General features: G+C 28.7%; 2 protein-coding genes across 13 annotated transcripts; one reads left to right on the forward strand and one right to left on the reverse strand.

Annotated features, from left to right (window-relative positions):
- The first annotated feature begins 104 nt into the window (after positions 1-104).
- LOC123266812 lies at positions 105-4,516 on the forward strand. 7 transcript variants are annotated; one of them, XM_044731248.1, is made up of 6 exons: positions 106-477; positions 1,053-1,084; positions 1,257-1,370; positions 2,602-2,788; positions 2,910-3,266; positions 4,074-4,516. In XM_044731248.1, exons 1-6 carry the CDS (start codon positions 415-417, stop codon positions 4,506-4,508), a joined length of 1,188 nt encoding a protein of 395 aa, XP_044587183.1. In that variant the 5' UTR covers positions 106-414; the 3' UTR covers positions 4,509-4,516. The 7 variants fall into 7 exon arrangements, with proteins under 7 accessions (XP_044587199.1, XP_044587183.1, XP_044587207.1 ...); XM_044731272.1 differs by having other exon boundaries at positions 401-743; XM_044731282.1 differs by having other exon boundaries at positions 427-496.
- A 3,679-nt stretch (positions 4,517-8,195) lies between these two features.
- On the reverse strand, positions 8,196-19,120 carry LOC123260094 (dedicator of cytokinesis protein 9). Of its 6 annotated transcripts, none has more exons than XM_044721045.1 (12): positions 18,891-19,120; positions 18,556-18,672; positions 14,550-17,459; positions 13,651-13,831; positions 13,507-13,533; positions 12,139-13,247; positions 11,403-11,562; positions 11,167-11,327; positions 10,765-11,094; positions 10,560-10,710; positions 10,148-10,410; positions 8,196-9,180 (listed from the first exon to the last, which is right to left on the reverse strand). In XM_044721045.1, exons 1-12 carry the CDS (start codon positions 18,987-18,989, stop codon positions 8,296-8,298), a joined length of 6,393 nt encoding a protein of 2,130 aa, XP_044576980.1. In that variant the 5' UTR covers positions 18,990-19,120; the 3' UTR covers positions 8,196-8,295. The 6 variants fall into 6 exon arrangements, with proteins under 6 accessions (XP_044576980.1, XP_044576989.1, XP_044576970.1 ...); XM_044721054.1 differs by having other exon boundaries at positions 10,569-10,710; positions 13,645-13,831; XM_044721035.1 differs by having other exon boundaries at positions 13,645-13,831.
- Positions 19,121-19,244: the final 124 nt, after the last annotated feature.

The following is a 19,244-nucleotide window of genomic DNA, read 5'->3' on the forward strand; positions in this document are numbered from 1 at the left end:
ATTAAAAAAGAAGAAAACAAGTTTAATTTTTATTTCTTCTTAAATAATTTATCAGATTATGTTTGAAGAAAATGAATAGCAATGATATGTACATGGATCAAGGTAAGTTAAATAAATGTGACAGGTAAAAAAGCAATACCCTCCGAAATGATTGACTAGAGAGGAATAAAAAATCGATAAATAATACGCAATGACTAAAAATGAATAATAAAATAAGTGTCGACGCACATGATGCATACATTGACCTTCTGGGCATATTATATTCATCCCCTGATGGAAAATACATGAATATAATACATGAATTCTACACCTGTAAACTGAAACTGAAACGTTATAGCGCAGAATCCTCCCCCGATATATACAAAGACCCTTCCAACAGAGAATTCGGCGTCGCTTATCGTTTCTCTTTGTATAATGGTGCAGACTATCCGCATCTTTACTATCACACCTACTCTTTTGATAATCTTCTTAAGCCAAGTAAGAGTGATAGGACTGAGTAAGAAAGATATTAAATAATACTTTTAGCATTAGAAAATTATATTAGTTACTTATTTTACCAAAAAGTAAATCAAAAAAAAAAAAAAAAAAAAAAAAAAACAGTTTAACAATGATGTAGTGCGGTTATACATGAGAAAATTTTTGATCTGCATCCGTTTCAAGTCGATCAATACGAGTTGTTTCTTCGGCTCTTTAGAGTCACTATAAACTCTATCAACTAAATCAAGTGTATTATTTCTTTATGCGTAAGTTAAACTATTTTTTTTTTAATTTTTTATATTACAAACCGACACACTAACTCACTATTAATTATTTATTGTTGTTACGTGTAACAACACACTGGAGTGAATGTTAATTTGCAAATTACTATTATTCTATTTAAATATTTAGTTTTATTTTAAAACATTTATTCTGGTCAATTGACACTTCTGCAAAAAATGAGTATAAGTATGTTGACGGCTTTATATTTGACGTAATAACTAGTTTTATAGATATATTGTGTTATCATAAGTGTATATATCAATAATAGTTTGATGTTTGTTCTACCCTTGAAGGTCTCTGCTAAATTCTGCAATGGAGGGCATGAGTAAGTGTTTTGATTGCATTTTAATTCCTCTATTTATTTTCATTGTCCTTGTAAGCTTCTGTCACTTTTAATAATCATTATTACTTATTACTTATCTAACATATATTCACTGTTTTTTAATTGAAAGTTTAAAAATATTTTTTTAATCCAAAAAAATTATTTAAATTTTCAGTTGCTCTCCTCCAAAAGAGTGCTGCTCACTGGGCTGTTGTTATATGTATTCACAGCCAACAACTCCAGTCACCGAAATGTTCGCGTTCTTGATTTGGACTTATTGGTATTTATGGTTCGTAAAATTTTAATTCTTAAAAATCAAGTGTTTTAATTTTAAAACGTTACTCCAAACTTAAAAATTACAGAGTAAACTTTGGTAATAAATTTTGCAACGCCGAATATTGATGTTGTTAAAAATAACTCTCCAATCAAGTTGAATGGATTTAAAGATATTTTTATTATTTCCTGAGTTAAATTTATTCACTATCCTTATACAAATTTATTTTTTTATAATTATTTTAATAATAATAACGTTAGCCGACATTTTTGATTTTTTTATTTTGCTTAATTTATTAAATTATAACTAAAAAATATTTTTTAAAAATTGCACTTATAGTTTTTGAAGTTTTTAACAAATGAAAAAAAATTTTTTGTAATAATTCTTTAATAAAAAAAATTATAAAATTTTTTAGATGTCGACTAACTTTAATTTCATATTATTTTATTATTTAATTTTACAAAACTATTTCTTCCCGAAGAAATAGATAAAATTTCAAGGAAATTTTTTTTTTATCATTTTTTAAAATAAAAATTATTGCATTAAAATTAACAATCACTTATTTTATTTTTATTTAACAAAAGAATTCGTTGTAAAAAATTATATTTTAAATATAATTTAGTTTTTTTTAATTTGTAAATGTTAATTTTTTTTTCTCATTTTTTTTGCCATAATTTATTTGCTAAAAAAATGATTAAATATCTACTTTTCTTTCTTTATTTTTTAAAAATTGCACTTATAGTTTTTGAAGTTTTTAACAAATGAAAAAAAATTTTTTGTAATAATTCTTTAATAAAAAAAATTATAAAATTTTTTAGTTGTCGACTAACTTTAATTTCATATTATTTTATTATTTAATTTTACAAAACTATTTCTTCCCGAAGAAATAGATAAAATTTCAAGGAAATTTTTTTTTTATCATTTTTTATAATAAAAATTATTGCATTAAAATTAACAATCACTTATTTTATTTTTATTTAACAAAAAAATTCGTTGTAAAAAATTATATTTTAAATATAATTTAGTTTTTTTTAATTTATAAATGTTAATTTTTTTTTCTCATTTTTTTTTGCCATAATTTATTTGCTAAAAAAATGATTAAATATCTACTTTTCTTTCTTTATTTTTAAAAAATTGCATTTTTAATTTTTTAAAATTTCTAAATGTCAATTTTTTTGCCATAATTTATTTATTAAATATCTGGCAAGTAAATTTTTATATAAAAATTTTATTTTTTATTAAACAGGGCAGCAATATTAGCAGGATTAACACTTGCTGCGGTGTGTGGATGCTGGCTATGGCAACGACGTCGATTAGGATCATCGGGTGATAGCTCAATATCTGATCGTGCATCATCATCATCATTTTACCCGCCACCACATTACAGTCGTTGTAGTTCTTTTGTCCAGGCGCTGCCACCTCCGTATAATGAGGTAAGCAGTAAGCAGAACATTTGTATAAAAGTATGTAAATATATTTATATATATGATAAGTCATGAGTTATTAGATATAACATCACCTAATTGGATTTATTAATATGCACGATATATTAAGGTAACGGCGAAACCGGATTTGTACCCATTAGTAATCGGATTTGACGAAGGAATGGGCAAAGGAACATCAGGTTTTGTAATGCGATACTTCCGTACATTGTCACACGCAAGTACTTTGGACTCACTCAGTTCGAGTTTCATGTGTAATGTAGTGAATGAAGCTAATACTATTATTCCACCTCCGTATTCGTGTAACAACAGTATCGATGAATTATCAACGATGGGGTGCGATAGAGTGGAAATCGGTGCTGGGGAATCCGTTGTTTCACTTGCCAATAATAGAACAACCTCAGACATATCAAGCTTAGCGGCACAATCACCGTGTTCCCCACCTAGAGCTACTAGTCCGACGTTAGAAGTATGTATTAATTCAAAATTAATTAATCTAGGATAGTCATGTGATAAAATCGGTTTTTTTTTAGTGAAATTTAGTGTTATTGCAAAGATCTTGACTTGAATTTTTACCGATAGTCAATTTATTATAAGCATTTAGGCTGCATTCGAAAATGCTTTATCTTTAGATACATAATTAAGAAATGATCTTGTATCTTGTGAACTATTAACATTTTTAAAGATATAAGCTCATCCTTATGTTATACTCATCGAGACCTTTCATTTGAGTACCCACATCAATTTTTCATATATTTATATATATTATATATATGTATATATGAAAAATATATAAAAATGCATGTGGGTACTCAAATGAAAGCTCTTGATGAGGGTAACATCGGAATGACCTTATATCTTTAAAAATGTCAATAGTGAAGAAATTAGAGTGCAACTTGACATAATTAAGAAATGACCTTGTATCTTGTGAACTATTGACATTTTTAAAGATATAAGCTCATCCCGATGTTACACTCATCAAGACCTTTCATTTGAGTACCCACATCAATTTTTCATAGATTTATATATATTATATATACGTATATATGAAAAATATATAAAAATGCATGTGGGTACTCAAATGAAAGCTCTTGATGAGTGTAACATCGGGATGAGCTTATATCTTAAAAAATGTCAATAGTTATTAAAGTACAGTGCAATTTAACAAAATTCATTATTTAATCAAGCAAAATTTTGTTTATTTATTGGTCATAAGTCACATAGTGACTGCAAGGTTGCTAGTTATTAATTAATTAATTTAAATTAACAATTACAGTTACGAGAATTGCTAGACAAAATTCAACAGCTACCAAATGAACACAATAGCAATGTGATAAATCATCAAAACCGAGCGCAAGCGTTGCATTCATCAAATATTAATTCATCATTACAAAGACCACCAAGTCCTAGTGGTGAATGTGCATCCTCGCGTATGAGACGGGCTCGAGGAAAAATGTACATGCCTTTAGGATTGCCTAATTCGAGAAATAAAACCAAGCGATGGCTTTCTAGATCAGCGCCTACTACTCCATCCGGTAATATTCCAATGGCTTTATTTCCCGGACAAAATATGAGGCCTTCGGAACACGATAATTACAATCAACAAGTTATACCATTGTTGTCGGAACAAGAAGAAACCGATAATATTAATAGTATTGAAAATTCACATAATGTTACTTCATTATTGAGAGAACGGGAGGAACAATTATGACAACAATAATTATAGTTAATTATTATTAATTAATAATTACCATTATTGATATTAATCATGTAATTAGATGTAACGTTTTAATAATCGATCTATTATGTCGATTGTGTTATATATTGTCTTTTATGAAATTTAAAAACAGTCCTTGAATGTAACGATTCAAACGTTATTGAAATATCAAGACTGCTACTGACCGGGTGAAGATTACTAGTCATTTTATATAGGATTTTAAATAATAATTAAATTACCCGACGTTTTTAATTTTTTTTCATTTAACAAATTATAACTAAAAAATATTTTTTAAAAATTGCACTTATAGTTTTTCAATTTTATTATTTTTTTGTAATAATTTTTTCAATAAAAAAAAATTTTTAGAATTTTTTTTATTAAAAAAATCATTACAAAAAATTTTTTTTTAAATTTCATTTGTAAAAAATTAAAGAAACTATAAGTGCAATTAAAAAAAAATTTTTTTTAGTTTTAATTAAATAAACTAAATAAAATAAAAAAATAAAAAATGTCGGCTAATTTTATTTTTATTAATTTTTATGGATTTTAATTGTTTTTAATGTTTCTAATTATTTTATTTAAAAAGTATCAGCACTTCTAGTATATTACTGCTGATATTTTCAAGTAAAATTAAAAAGTTCATATATTATGAATTTTTTTAACTGCCTACGCATTGTCATTTAGTTTTTGTGAATATCTGATATAAATTATTAAAAAAAATAATAGCTTATAAATCAATAGGAAGAATATAAATTAATTCAAGTAATTATTTTTAATTTAATTTTTATAAATTTTAACTAAATAAATTTGATAGTAAAATTTTTTTCAATAAAAATACATCGAATTAAAGATATTTGCTTATTCTTAACTGAAATAAATAAAATTATGGAAAAAGTATTACAATTGCGAATTAAAAAAAAAAGCTTATAAAATTTTAAATAAAAAAAGGGATTTATAACTTCTTAATTAAATATTTGAATCAATAAATATATTAATTAATTTACAAAAATCCATCCAATAAAATACCACCCGGAAGAAAAATAAAGCATGAAATAGTATAACGTTTTTATGACAATATGCATTGTTAAAATAATAATAATAATAATAATTAAAATAAAAATAATTTAAAAATGACGCGATTGCATTAAAAAGTCAATGTAAAATATCAAATCCGTCAAAAAATAATTATTATATTTTAAATGGGCAGTGATAAAATAGTTTGCACTCGTTTATATATGCCCAGGTGCACAGACATGTATTAGACATCATAATAATTACCAAAAAATAATAATAATAAAATATCTAATACGAAAAAATTAAATAATGCACTAAAAGTGAAAAACATTCGATATAAATAATTAATTAATTATTAATTAATAGTAGATAAAAAAAAACAAATTCAAAATTTGTGGCAAGTACAATACGCACATTGTGTAATGCGATCACAAACTTTGGATAGTTAAATTTTGAATAAATGTGTAGTCTAAAAAAAAAAAATGTAAAATAAATTTTGTCAAGCGGCCCGATTTATTATTATAAAATATATCATCTACATACGTCACGTATTGCCATGTATTTTTTTATAAAGTATGAATAAAATATGAATTCAAGCTTTTATTTTTTAATTTATTTCAAGTTTTGAATTTAAAATTAATTTTTTTAATTTTTTTACAAAAAATATTAAATAAAATAATTATAACAAAAGTACAAAAATAAATATTTTTATGGAAATATCGAAACAACAATTTTAGCAATTTATTAATTGATTTATTTATTTATTATTAGAATTGAATAATAAATATAATACTTATACCACTTTACGTTACAGACGGATAGAGTAATAGACTTGTAGATAATTTTTTTTAGCATGCTAATGGACGTAAAATTAATTATTACTTTCATAAAAATTATTTTGAGAAATGTTAGTTAAAAAAAATGCTGAGCTATTGAATTACCAGCAAGTAATTAAATAATTTTTACTGACATCTTTTCATGTATTTATATTACCAACTAATGAGTATATTTTTTTAATTAGGTCTTACTATTTAGTAAGTAAATTTATAAAATTCACAATTTATAAAAAATAATAAAACTTTTTTGATATTTAATGAAAAAAATTATTAAAATAAAATTTATATTGCAGTAATACATTAAATAATTAAAACTAATAATTTAGTGAAAAATTAACTTCACTTTTATTTTGAATAACAAATTTTTGTCTCTCCTTTGTTTCTCATTTCAATAATAAGCCTTTAAGACTAAGTAAATGTTCTTTTACATATATACAAATCCAACCAATTAAACAGGGTGCATATTACAATTGTACCCTGTTAAAATATATCACATATTGAAAGAAGAAAGTTAAAAAGCAAATTAAGTTACGTATATAATTATCCAATCCAAGCTTAATTTTAATTACGTAACTTTTTTTTCCTTAAAATGTTTGCCTGTGTCTACTGTTCAACAATAAATAACGCTAATTGTAGTATTTAACTTTTCCATAACAATACGATCACAAAGTACATTTACACAATATTTTTTAGGTCATATTATAAATTTTACTTAAACAATATAATATTTCTAATCTTAATGTGCGTACGGACGAATATATTTTAAATCTTTATGCATTCAAGTTAAACTATATAAATATATTTATTTATAAATATAAAAAATGCTTGACTAATTGATAAAAAAAATCACGTACTTATTTTTTGATGCTTGTCAAGCACTGTCCATATTTTTTAAAACATATTATTTTGTTTAAGTGGTTTTTTATATCAACTATTTATTGACTTACCTATCAGACTTTTCTTTTAGAGATTATTTAGAATTATTCAATAATTCTCGTCATGGTGTTAAAATTAATAACTATGCTTTTCTTCAAAAATTCTATTTCAACTGGCCGTTTGGTAAATATGTCTTAAAAATATGATACTGAAATTAACAGACATCTGACAAATTATTCGAATTTTTATAACAAATCAATTATTATAAAAAGAATATTTTTAAAAATTCACACTTACACCCGTGTATAAAAAAATCTTCTTAAAAGTGTTTTAAAATTGTCGTTTGTTTAAGATCTTAAACGTGACACAAAGCAAGACTTTTTTAAGACACCAAAAAAAAAAAAGAAATTTCAAGAGCAGATTTTTGAAATTTGGTTCTCGAATTTGTTATGAAAATTTATTTTTAGACGAGTTTTTAACCTCAACATTTTTGAATACGCTCTTTTAAAATTGAATTTGAAATTGTTGAAAAATTATTATCCGACAATTTTAAGACTTTTTTAAGACGCTTTGATTTAATGTTCCAAGGTTTTGTCGCTATGAACTCATCTTAAAATAGTCTCTAAATTATTTTTATAATTTTTTTAAAGAAACTCAAAATTGTCTAAAAATTAATTTTCATAACAAATTCAAAAATCTGCTCTTGGAATTTTTTTTTTAAAACAGTCTTGCTTTGTGTCACGTTTAAGATCTTAAAAAACGACAATTTTAAGACACTTTTATGATTTTTATTTTACACTTACAATTTTTTAAAATTTCTACGTGTAATTTTTTCGCTAAATTTTTTTTTACAATTAAATTGTTATAAAAATCTAAAAATTTTTTAGATTTCGGTTAAATTCAGTATCATTTAAAAATTTGGTATCCATTTAGTATAAATTTATAAAAATGGTGTAAAAAGTTTGTATAGAAAATTTTATAAAAAGATTTGTGAATTGTTTCTTTACTATTGAAAAAAAAAAATCCCTATCTAGAGAAAATATGTCATGGTATTATTATGCAATACTTGTATGGTTATTAGCTCCACTGATAGCACTGAAAAGTGCAGCGCTATTGCGTTTAAAGCTTCCAACTTGGTCGTCAGGCCATATTGATTCTCCAAGTAATGAAGATAAATTCTGACACAACTTCTGATAATTCTCCCTCAGAACTTCTTGATATTCATGTTGATCACTAGTGATTAATTTACTATTTATTTGCAACGCCGTGTAGCATATTTTAATAAAGTCTCTAAAAACATCCTTCAGCTCTTCAACCTTGTCGTCTGGATACTGCGGTGATAAAGCAGGATCTAAAAATGCTGATGCATATGTAAGCGGTCCGGCATTGACAGTAACACAAACGCTTCCTTGAAGTCTTAGCTGCAATTTTTTAACATCAGTTGGTGCTAGCAAAGCAACATCCTCCAATTCTTGTACACGCTGTCGCATTTCATCCAACGCCACTTCTATCGGTGTCAATTCTATTATTTTCTTCTCTATTATTGGGATCCGCTTTTTTATGTATGGAAATGAATATTGCGTTGTTATTATTGTTCTTCGCTTCCATTGATCCTCAGGATTTCCGCGTGGCTTGCCTTCGTGGGTGAACGGAGTTTCAAACATAAAACACGAGACATCGTGATTTTGTTCGAATTCTGTTAAACGTGATTCTAATTCTAATTTTTCAAAGTACGGTGTCACGTGTGTTACTTGAATGTAAGCCATTTTTTGATCAAGATCACTCAATTTTATCGGCGCTGAGTCCATTATCATTTTAACATTTTCTACGCCGAATTTTTCAGCAAACAAACGGTGTAGTCTTTCTGATATTTCTGGTAGAGATGTTACTTTAGGCTCTTTATAAATATATTCTTGACCATTTTCTTCTTCAAAATAGGCCTGAATAAAAAAAAAATAGTATTAAAAATATTTTTAATTAAAAATAGCAAGTTTGCAGTTATTATGTGACTACCGTGACTTGTAGACTATAAATAAATAAAATTTTGCTATATTAAATAATAACATTTGTTAAATTGCACTGTACTTATTTAACTATTGATTTTTTTTAAGATATAAGCTCATCCCGATGTTACACTCATCAAGAGCTTTCATTTGAGTACCCACATGCATTTTCATATATTTTTCATATAGATACATATATATTTTAAATATATAAGCTCATCCCGATGTTACACTTATCAAGAGCTGTCATTTGAATACCCACATGCATTTTTGATATATTTTTCATATATACATATGTATAATATATATAAATATATAAAATATATGAAACATTGATGTGGGTACTCAAATGAAAGGTCTTGATGAGTGTAATGTCGAAATGAGCTTATATCTTTAAAAATGTCAATAGTTCACAAGATACAAAGTCATTTCTTAATTATGTCAAGTTGCACTCTACTTTCTTCACTATTGACATTTTTAAAGATATAAGGTCATTCCGATGTTACCCTCATCAAGAGCTTTCATTTGAGTACCCACATGCATTTTTATATATTTTTCATATATACGTATATATAATATATATAAATCTATGAAAAATTGATGTGGGTACTCAAATGAAAGGTCTTGATGAGTGTAACATCGGGATGAGCTTATATCTTTAAAAATGTCAATAGTTCACAAGATACAAGGTCATTTCTTAATTATGTATCTAGAGATGAAGAATTTTTGAATGCAGCCTAAATACTAATCATCATAAATTGACTATCGGTGAAAATGATATGAAATCTTGAAAAGTCACAAATTCAAATTAAGACTTTTGCAATGACACTAAAATTTCTACAAAATTTTTTTTATTTTCTTAATTATATAGATCACGCAATTAAAAAAAAAAAAAATTACTTACTGAACCGAAAAATGCAACACGATAAAATCTTCCAAGCAATCTTTTGCCCGTTTTTGTTACCTCCACAATTTTATTACAAGCTTGAGTAAGATGAGAGTAACAATTAGATAATGCATCATAATTGCGCTTGTTCTCATAAATGGGAACAATTAAACGATACAATGGTCCCAACAATTCAAAACGTTCTGCTTTTTCCAGCATTTCAGCGCAACTTTCTAATTGCTCCAATAAAATTGATTCATTGTAATGTATATCTTGTACCCCTAAAATCAAAAATTATTATTAAATAATTTAATCTGATAATAAAATCATAGATTAAGAAAATCTAGATATAGCAATCCATGCGACATTGAAACAAAAAATTTAAAAAGCTTAGCATGCATTAACTACAAACAACAACGACACCACATACAAGTCTCACCAGCATCAAGCTTCAGTCCTCGCTCATCCTTAGAAATATTAACAGATATTTTGTCAAATGCTTCAGCTCCCCATGAGTGTATTTTTTTCAGTTTTAAATATTCGGCCATTAATGCAGCGATATGTAATTGACAACAAGCAGCCTAAAAAATAATCTCGTTATATTTTGTAATAAATAAATAAATTAAATTATTTACCTCTGAGTAATTTCCATCTCTAGCATGATTACGAGCCATAGTTTCGAGCCAAGTATGCCGTAATTCCGGAGTACTGGCGTATGAATTGGCGAGGCTGTGTTGTAAATCGACAAGCATTTCCGGATCATTGTTGTGCTCTCTCATTTGTGCAGTAGCCATTAAAACAGTGCGAATTCTTTTATTCAAATCTTTAACTTCAACGGGGAACCCAGTTCCCTTCATAACTTTGTCAGATGTCGCATAACTATTGATCAGCGAAAGAGATTCTTGAAATCGGGAATTATTTAATCCAATTACGTTGCCAAGCATTTGTGATACTGATATAATAACCTTTATAATCGACAAATTATTAATTAATTATTTAGAAATTAAAAAGAAAATTTAATAATAATAATTATTTACCTGTAAATGTACTCGTATTAAACCTTTTCTGTTTGTAAATTCAAAATTACTACGCATCAATAGATAAAGCAAAGCACACGACTCTTGCCTTATAGAACTTAATTTACTGTTACAGCAGCGCAATAATTCATAACAAAGGCGACCACAAAACACTGCATTTCCTATAAAACAAAAAAAATTTATGATTTAATTAAATATAAAATAAATTTGTTTTCTATTTTAAAAAATAGTCATACCTTTAAATAATGCGGTAGAATAATTATTGAGAAAGGCTCGTAAGCTTGCAAAAACATGTCGAAACAGTGTTTCAGATTGACCGAGTTGGAGAAATGATAAATAAATATTAAAAAGTTTTTGCATCACGGGATTATCTCCATCGTTAACAAGAAGAACATCCTAAAATAAATAAATTTTAAATTAATTACTGGCAAAAAATAATTATTACTAGCAACCTTACAGTCACTATGTGAACAATAAATAAACCAAATTTTGCATTATTAAACGATGACTTTTGTTAAATTGCACTGTACTTTTTTAACCATTGACATTTTTAAAGATATAATAAGCTCATCTTGATGTTACACTTATCAAGATCTTTCATTTGAGTACCCACATACATTTTCATATATTTTTCATATATACATATATATATTCAAAGATAAGCTCATCCGATGTTGCACTCATCAAGAGCTTTCATTTGAGTACCCACATGCATTTTCATATATTTTTCATACATACATATATATATAATATATATAAATATATAAAATATATGAAAAATTGATGTGGGTACTCAAATGAAAGGTCTTGATGAGTGTAATATCGGGATGAGCTTATATCTTTAAAATTATCATTAGTTCACGAGATCCAAGGTCATTTTTTAATTACGTATCTAGAATTAGAGCATTTTCACTGGCCACAAAATTTTGCTTATTTTCTTAATAATATAGATAAATAATTAAAAAAACTTACTTTAAAATGAATGCAAAACAATCCAAGACAATCAAGAACAATCAATCCAACTTCAGTAGCCATGTTAGCTTCCAGTAACGCCTGATGATTAAGCGCATTATCTTCATCGACTAAATTTTCACGGGTCGACGTATTATGTGGCTGTAATGTACCAGTCCCAGAAGTATCATTTGAAAAATCAGGAGGTGCCATTCTAGCAGGCAATGTCATGGCTTTCACAGTTTTAGGCTTGCCACTATTCGTAGTACTACTATTCGCAACAATCAATCTCTTACCGACGTACTTAAAGTGATACAAACTCATTTCAATAATACTAAAAAAACTTATAATCTCCGTTTCAGAGCATTGTTGCCACCAAGCAATTACTTGGTGATCCCCCAGATATTTAACAACAAATAAAAAGCATAGTAATAAATCTTTCATTTCAGAAGATTGAAGCTTGTCGCATCTAGAGGATGCTTGAGCAAGACTGACGGATCTTGAGTGTCCCTTTTTTTCTGAAATACCATTTTCCGTTGGCTCTCGAGCAATCGTCGTCTCTTGAGAGACGAGTGAGTGAGATGTACTTGACAATGTAGACGTGCTAGACTCAATGCTAGTACAAGAGAATCCATTAGCCAAACCCTGTCCAGCGATTGCGGCAAAATAAGTCGAGTCTCTGAGATGCATCGAGGCTCTTATTGGAGACTGGGAGTCTAAATGCAGAGTGAAGCGGTGAACAGATTTAGGTGTGTCTCCTTGTGCGACTCCATTAACTTGGTCCTTATTGATCAAGCAATTACTGCTGCTGCTGGACAGCCGATTAGCAGCATGATTCTGTTTTAAATCAGTCTTTGTGTCAGTCTCGTAAACTGATTGTAATCTATGTAAATTTTCTAAAACAACACTCAAAAATGGAATATAAATAGCTGCAATACGGCTCAATTGTCCTTTGTTTTGGTATCTGTCATCCAATTCGTGTTTTGCTAATAAATCTCGTAAAGTAGCAATTGCCACTTTTCGGACCTGGACAATTTCATTTAACGAAGATTTAACTTCTTGCAATAATAAACCCACCAAGAAATGGTGCTTGCAGAAATCTTGAGACAAGCAATACTCCAACATTAAATCTGAAAAATTTTATAATCAATTAATGTTTATTAAATAAATTTTTTTTCATAAAAAGATTTGAATATTATAATTATAAACGACAAATTGTAATGTGCATGTGTTAATTGTAAAATTAAAAAATAACACATGTGCTAGGTTTAGTGTGTTAAAAAACATTAATTAAAAACAAAACTCCCATTCACTAATATCTACGAGTAAATTAAAAATAACAATGTTGGTTGATTTATTGTAAAGGGAGTTTACAAGGTCAGAACGTACCATCACCTTCCGGCTCTGATTCTGAGTCTTCACAAAAGCAATAAAATACATTATAAATTGTTTTCATTAATATTAAAAAATGTATTAGATAATAGTTATTTGATTTGAGAAAAGTTTAGAAGAAAGTAATAAACTTACCCTTACTTGTAACGCGGGTTTGCATCATTGGTAAATTAAATGACACATAATGCTCGTGTGAGCACAAAATTTGGAGGAATGTAAATTTAAAATCTTGCAATGTTCGTGATTCACCTGGTGAAAAATTGTCCATGTAATCATTTATTAATGAAAATACAAATCCACGGTCCATGAACGTCAGACATTTCTGTAATAAAATGATAAAAATTAACTAGCAACCTTGTCACTATGTGACTGCCGTGACTTTTGAACTATAAATAAGTAAACTTTTGCTTTATTAAATAATGACTTTTGTTAAATTGCACTGTACTTTCTTAAATATTGACTTTTTTAAATATATAAGCTCATCCCGACATTACACTCTTTGAGACCTTTCATTTGAGTACCCACATCAATTTTTCATATATTTATATATTATATATATATGTATATATGAAAAATATATGAAAATGCATGTGGGTACTCAAATGAAAGCTCTTGATGAGTGTAACATCGGGATGAGCTTATATCTTTAAAAATGTCAATAGTTCACGAGATACAAGGTCATTTCTTGATTATGTTAAATTGTACTGTACTTTCTTAACTATTGACATTTTTAAAGATATAAGCTCATCCCGATGTTACACTCATCAAAAACTTTCATTTGAGTACCCACATACATTTTCATATATTTTTCATATATACATATATATAATATATATAAATATATAAAAAATTGATGTGGGTACTCAAATGAAAGGTTTCGATGAGTGTAACATCGAGATGAGCTTATATCTTTAAAAATGTCAATAGTTCACGAGATACAAGGTTATTTCTTAATTATGTATCTTTTTGCTTATTCTCTTAATAATATAGATTATAATATAGATAAAAAAATTTTTTAAATACAATTAATTATAAATTACCTTTAAAAATTGTGCAAGACTCTTGTTGAGTTCATGCGTTTCAACCGGCATGTCTTTATATTTATTCATAAGATAAGGTGTAAGAACTTGCAATAATTTTTTGATGTTATCATGATAATCTTTAGTAAATCTTTCATTACGATGCATTTTAATCCGTCCACTACTGAGCATGTGTTGAGCCATACTTTTGACCATAATATCAAAAAAGAAATTGGAATGATGCATAAATTTATTTACAACCAAAAAATCAGTGTTGTTTGGATGCAACAGAGTAGGTAAATATTTAGCAAGTTGTTCATGAACAGTAGTAGTAGCTGTGTCTTTAGACGGTAGCATAAACACAAATTTAACATAAGCATGAATAATTTCTTTCCTCTGAGCCTTATAAATTAAATTAATAATATGAATAAGCAGTCGTATAATGTAAAGACCGACTTCATCCCCCGGATTGCACGTCAGCAATGCAAATAATTGATTTAATATTGTCGGTAGGAATGTTATTGCTGTAACTAGTTGAATAGCGTGTGCTGCTTTCAATATTTTACACGTTTCTGAATCAGATGGTATACCCGACAATTTATTGTCCAATATTCTTTCAGCGTGTACAAATAAATTATGTAAATGTGGGTCTCGAGTAAATACCGTTGATGACAATTGAAATGATACACTGAATATTGGTCGTTGAGTATCAATCCAAGTAATGTCTGGTCCAGCATTGCCTTTACCAAGTCCAAGAGGTTGAATCGATAAATAACCCGGTGGTAAGTCTGTCGCGACTGGCAATGTCTGTACATTATTTTCCATATCAACTGTTAATTTTCCTTTATGTAACAACATCATCCACGAGTAGCCGACACAATTTTCCACGCCGTTTTCTTTTTTTTTATTCATATCACAGCTAATGTGATAAAAAGAAAATAACAGGTGATGTTTATTGTGCAGCTTAGTCGGCAATCTCATTTTTATTTCTTCATACCAGGATGGCACAGCACTGTGATGCAAAACAGTGCAACTGGCGCGTGTCGTTAGTATTTGTGCGCCTGGTTTACCATAAATGCACCTCAATGGTTTAGCATTTTCATTGTCATCATCCCGCAGCTCAACAATACAAGCGATATTCCTGGCTCTAGTAAAAATTTTCTGAGTATCAAAGTTTAAAATTTGAGGATAAATATACAGATGGTTTACATAAGTCGTGTAAGGATGTACGTCTTTTTCAGACGAGCTTTCAAACTCTGAGACTTCGAAAGTTGGATTGCTAGCCGGAGGCAATGGAAAAGGCTTCAAGGGAGCCAAGGAGGTTGTAAGAGAATTTTCAGAAAGTTCCGCGAGTGGTTCGATGGTGAGTTTTATCCACCCAGGGATGACAGTCAGCTTGCTTAATTTATCAGGCTTCCGGTACTCAGTGAGCATCTTCAGCAACTCATCGTCCCGCATTTTATTGCTTTCTTGCCGATAAATCGCTGGAAAGTCTGAGGAGGTATCCAGCTCATTGCTGTACAGTCTAAATAGCGGCCTGGCTGACCAAGCAAACGGCATGCGATAGTTCCCGAGTCTCTGGCAACAAGCTCTGACATTTTTGTGGACTTTTAAACCCAATCGCGGGTCTTTGGTCGCACGAACGTATGGCTCGGAAGTTTGGCAAATACTTCCTTGGAGAATTTTTTCAATTCTTACAACGAGAAAAATATCCGGGTGTGGATTACTAATACTGAAGATAGCTTGTTTGGGATATTTTATCCATTTATCCGGTATGTTTTTCAACTCGTTCGGTAGCTCCGCTTTATCCGCTTTATCATTGTCAGTTAATTCACTCACGGGACTCAATTCTTGAACCATATCGCGAACTATCTCATGATTAATATCAAAGTGAAAATTTTCTGACAATTTTTTGCCATTTCTCGCGTCAAACAGACTCAAGGTCGTGTAATAAGGCTCAACTTGGCAAAGAGATTCATTTTCATCTATCGGAGCTTGTAGCCTAAATTTAAGAGTTTCACATTTGATAAATATTCTCTGTCCAAATTGCTCTTTATAAGGATCTACATTCCCGTCAATTAAATTCCCTAGAGTTTTACCAAGCGTTAAATGATGATACAAATTAAACAAACGTTTTCTATTTTCTCGCCTGCTCAATAAAATACTTGTATCAGTTTCACGTGAGTATTTTATCAACTGCGGATTCATACTCTGATCCAGTCCTTTCAATGTCCCATAAGTTTGCACTGGTATGGGCGACGGTGGCGGGGTGTGACAAGTGCGTTCTAACGAAGCAGCCCGTTTTTCTTCTTGCTGTTTATAGTGCTGCAAAACTGAGCTCAATTTCAGCAACCACTCCTGCATATCTGTTTCATTATCAGCAGCAAACGTGTAAAATTTGTGAGTACCACTCATGCGCAATTCAAAACAAAATCTTCCGCGTTTTGGATTTCTTACCACGTCGGTGCAAAAGTCCATCACGATAGTAAGCTTGGCTTCTCCTTTTTTTTCATCTTTAAATAGTTCTAGAATATAAGTCCCATCTACTTCTTGTCTGAGATGACAGAACCGCCGTTTAAATGACTTGGATCCAATATTTACAAACATACGATCGCTGCTACCGATCTCCGGTCCTTTCATTAAGTATCCCTCTTTGGTAATACCGTCACTTTTCATCATTTCCTCATCCACTTGATCCACATCCGTATCAATTTCATAAATTTCCTCTCTGAGCTCATCGCCTTTAGATAGCTTCGGTAAATCAAGATACGAGCCGCTGTACGCTGCGTATTTATAGTGAACGACATTCCAATTAGACGCATAATTTTTTAGGCATTCTCTGGTTAGAAGACTCTCTCCGCCGTCTGATTGCTCCAAAATGCTCTGTACAATTGATTGTACTGTCCGGTATCTTCTTGGAAGTACAACTTGCTGTAAAATAAAATAAAATGAAGGAATAAAAAAAATATTCAACATGTAGTCCATGCAAGTCTTAATAATACGGAAGTTAGTCGACGTTTTTAATTTTTTTTTCATTTATTAAATAAGAACTAAAAAATATTTTTAAAAAATTGCACTTAGGATCAGTTTTTCAATCCGGGATAAAATTTTTAATAAAAATAATGATAATCTCTTATTGTGTCATTTAAATTATTTTAAATTAATTAACACAATTATAAATTAATAATAAATATGACAAACGCAGAAAGCTCAAAATAACACATAAATTGTAATTTGGAGCTTGAAGAGTTCAATAACAAAATTTTTTCCAATTTTTCTTATTAAAAAAAAGTTTACCCGCCAAATTGATGGAAAATTTGATTTATGAATAAAAAATACTTGAATATAAATATTTTTAAGAAAAAATACTTGAAATTAATGTCTAAAAATTATAAAAAATGCAGCAATACTAAAAAAAAATCAGGTATAAAAATTTTGCAGTTACTGTGTTTTAAAATTGGGCAGCCGAACATTATAAGTGCAATTTCAAGCACTTAGGTATGGAATTAGCGGGAAGTTGCAGGGATATCCTTCAGGGTCATCCATTTTTCTAATTTTCATTTTATTTATTTACAATCAGGAAGTTGTCACAGTTGAAGGTGAATATTTCTGTGACATGTGGCTAATGTTTATTTATTTTAATTCAAAATAAGTGACTGAAATCAGGGAAAATTACTCGTAGGCAATATCACTGTGCTGAATTATTTATTTGTTTATCATAATAGTAGTACTTTTATCTCGGATTGAAAAACTAGCTCTTATTATAGTTTTTAAAGTTTTTTACGAATGAAATTTTTTATTTTCTTTTTTTTTTGTAAGAAATTTTTCAGTAAAGAAAATTCCAAAAGTTTTTAGATGTCGGCTAACTTAATTTTCATGCAAGTCTTATATTAAATAAATAGGCTACTGTTATTTAATCACTACGATAAGAAGGACATCCTGTGAATCATCAGTTGCTTATCTTAATGTGCTTTCCTGAGGATATAAAGCGATAAGCATTGAGTTATTATGAAATACTTATACTCACTGAAACATCATCTGGCGGATAAAGCAATAATTCTCGCTGCGGATCATTTTGCATCAATGTTTTATTCTTTAGAATAAAACTCTCAAAATTAATCGGCTCGACCAAATGCGGTTTATTCTGTAAAAAATAAAATGTTATTGGAGCGATTATTCAACTGCGGTTTGGAGAACTTAAAAATAAATTTACGTCATGACAGTATTATAAATAACTATTTAAATAGTTTAGAGGGAAAAAAATATCGTTATATCATGGATAAATATAAAAATTGTTTTTATGAATAGCGGCAAAAATAGAAATGTTATATCTGTTTTGGAGAAACGTGTCAAGGTGCCTACCTGGACTGTACTCTCCCGAACGACTTGGGAAACGGTTTCTCGGAGCTGTGCAGCCATCCCGGGCTTACCTAGTGCCCGGGTAAATTTTCTTTCACTCATATTTGCTAATGACACCGGAAAATCATTGCACTTTTTAATGGGCAGTCACTTTAAAAATGTCTAACAAAACAAATTCGACTGTCGTCTAATTTCGTCATTTCACTGCTATGTCGCCGCTGTTCTGAGTAATCTAGATTCTTTTTACAGTTTTACCAACTTTATTCAATAATTTCCACTATGGTTTTTTATCAATCACTTTTTTTTTTTATTGTTTGTAAAATATTTATTTTTTCTTTAATTATCAATAAATAATTT

Source organism: Cotesia glomerata, linkage group LG1, assembly GCF_020080835.1.
Source record: "Cotesia glomerata isolate CgM1 linkage group LG1, MPM_Cglom_v2.3, whole genome shotgun sequence".
Lineage (NCBI taxonomy): Eukaryota > Metazoa > Arthropoda > Insecta > Hymenoptera > Braconidae > Cotesia > Cotesia glomerata.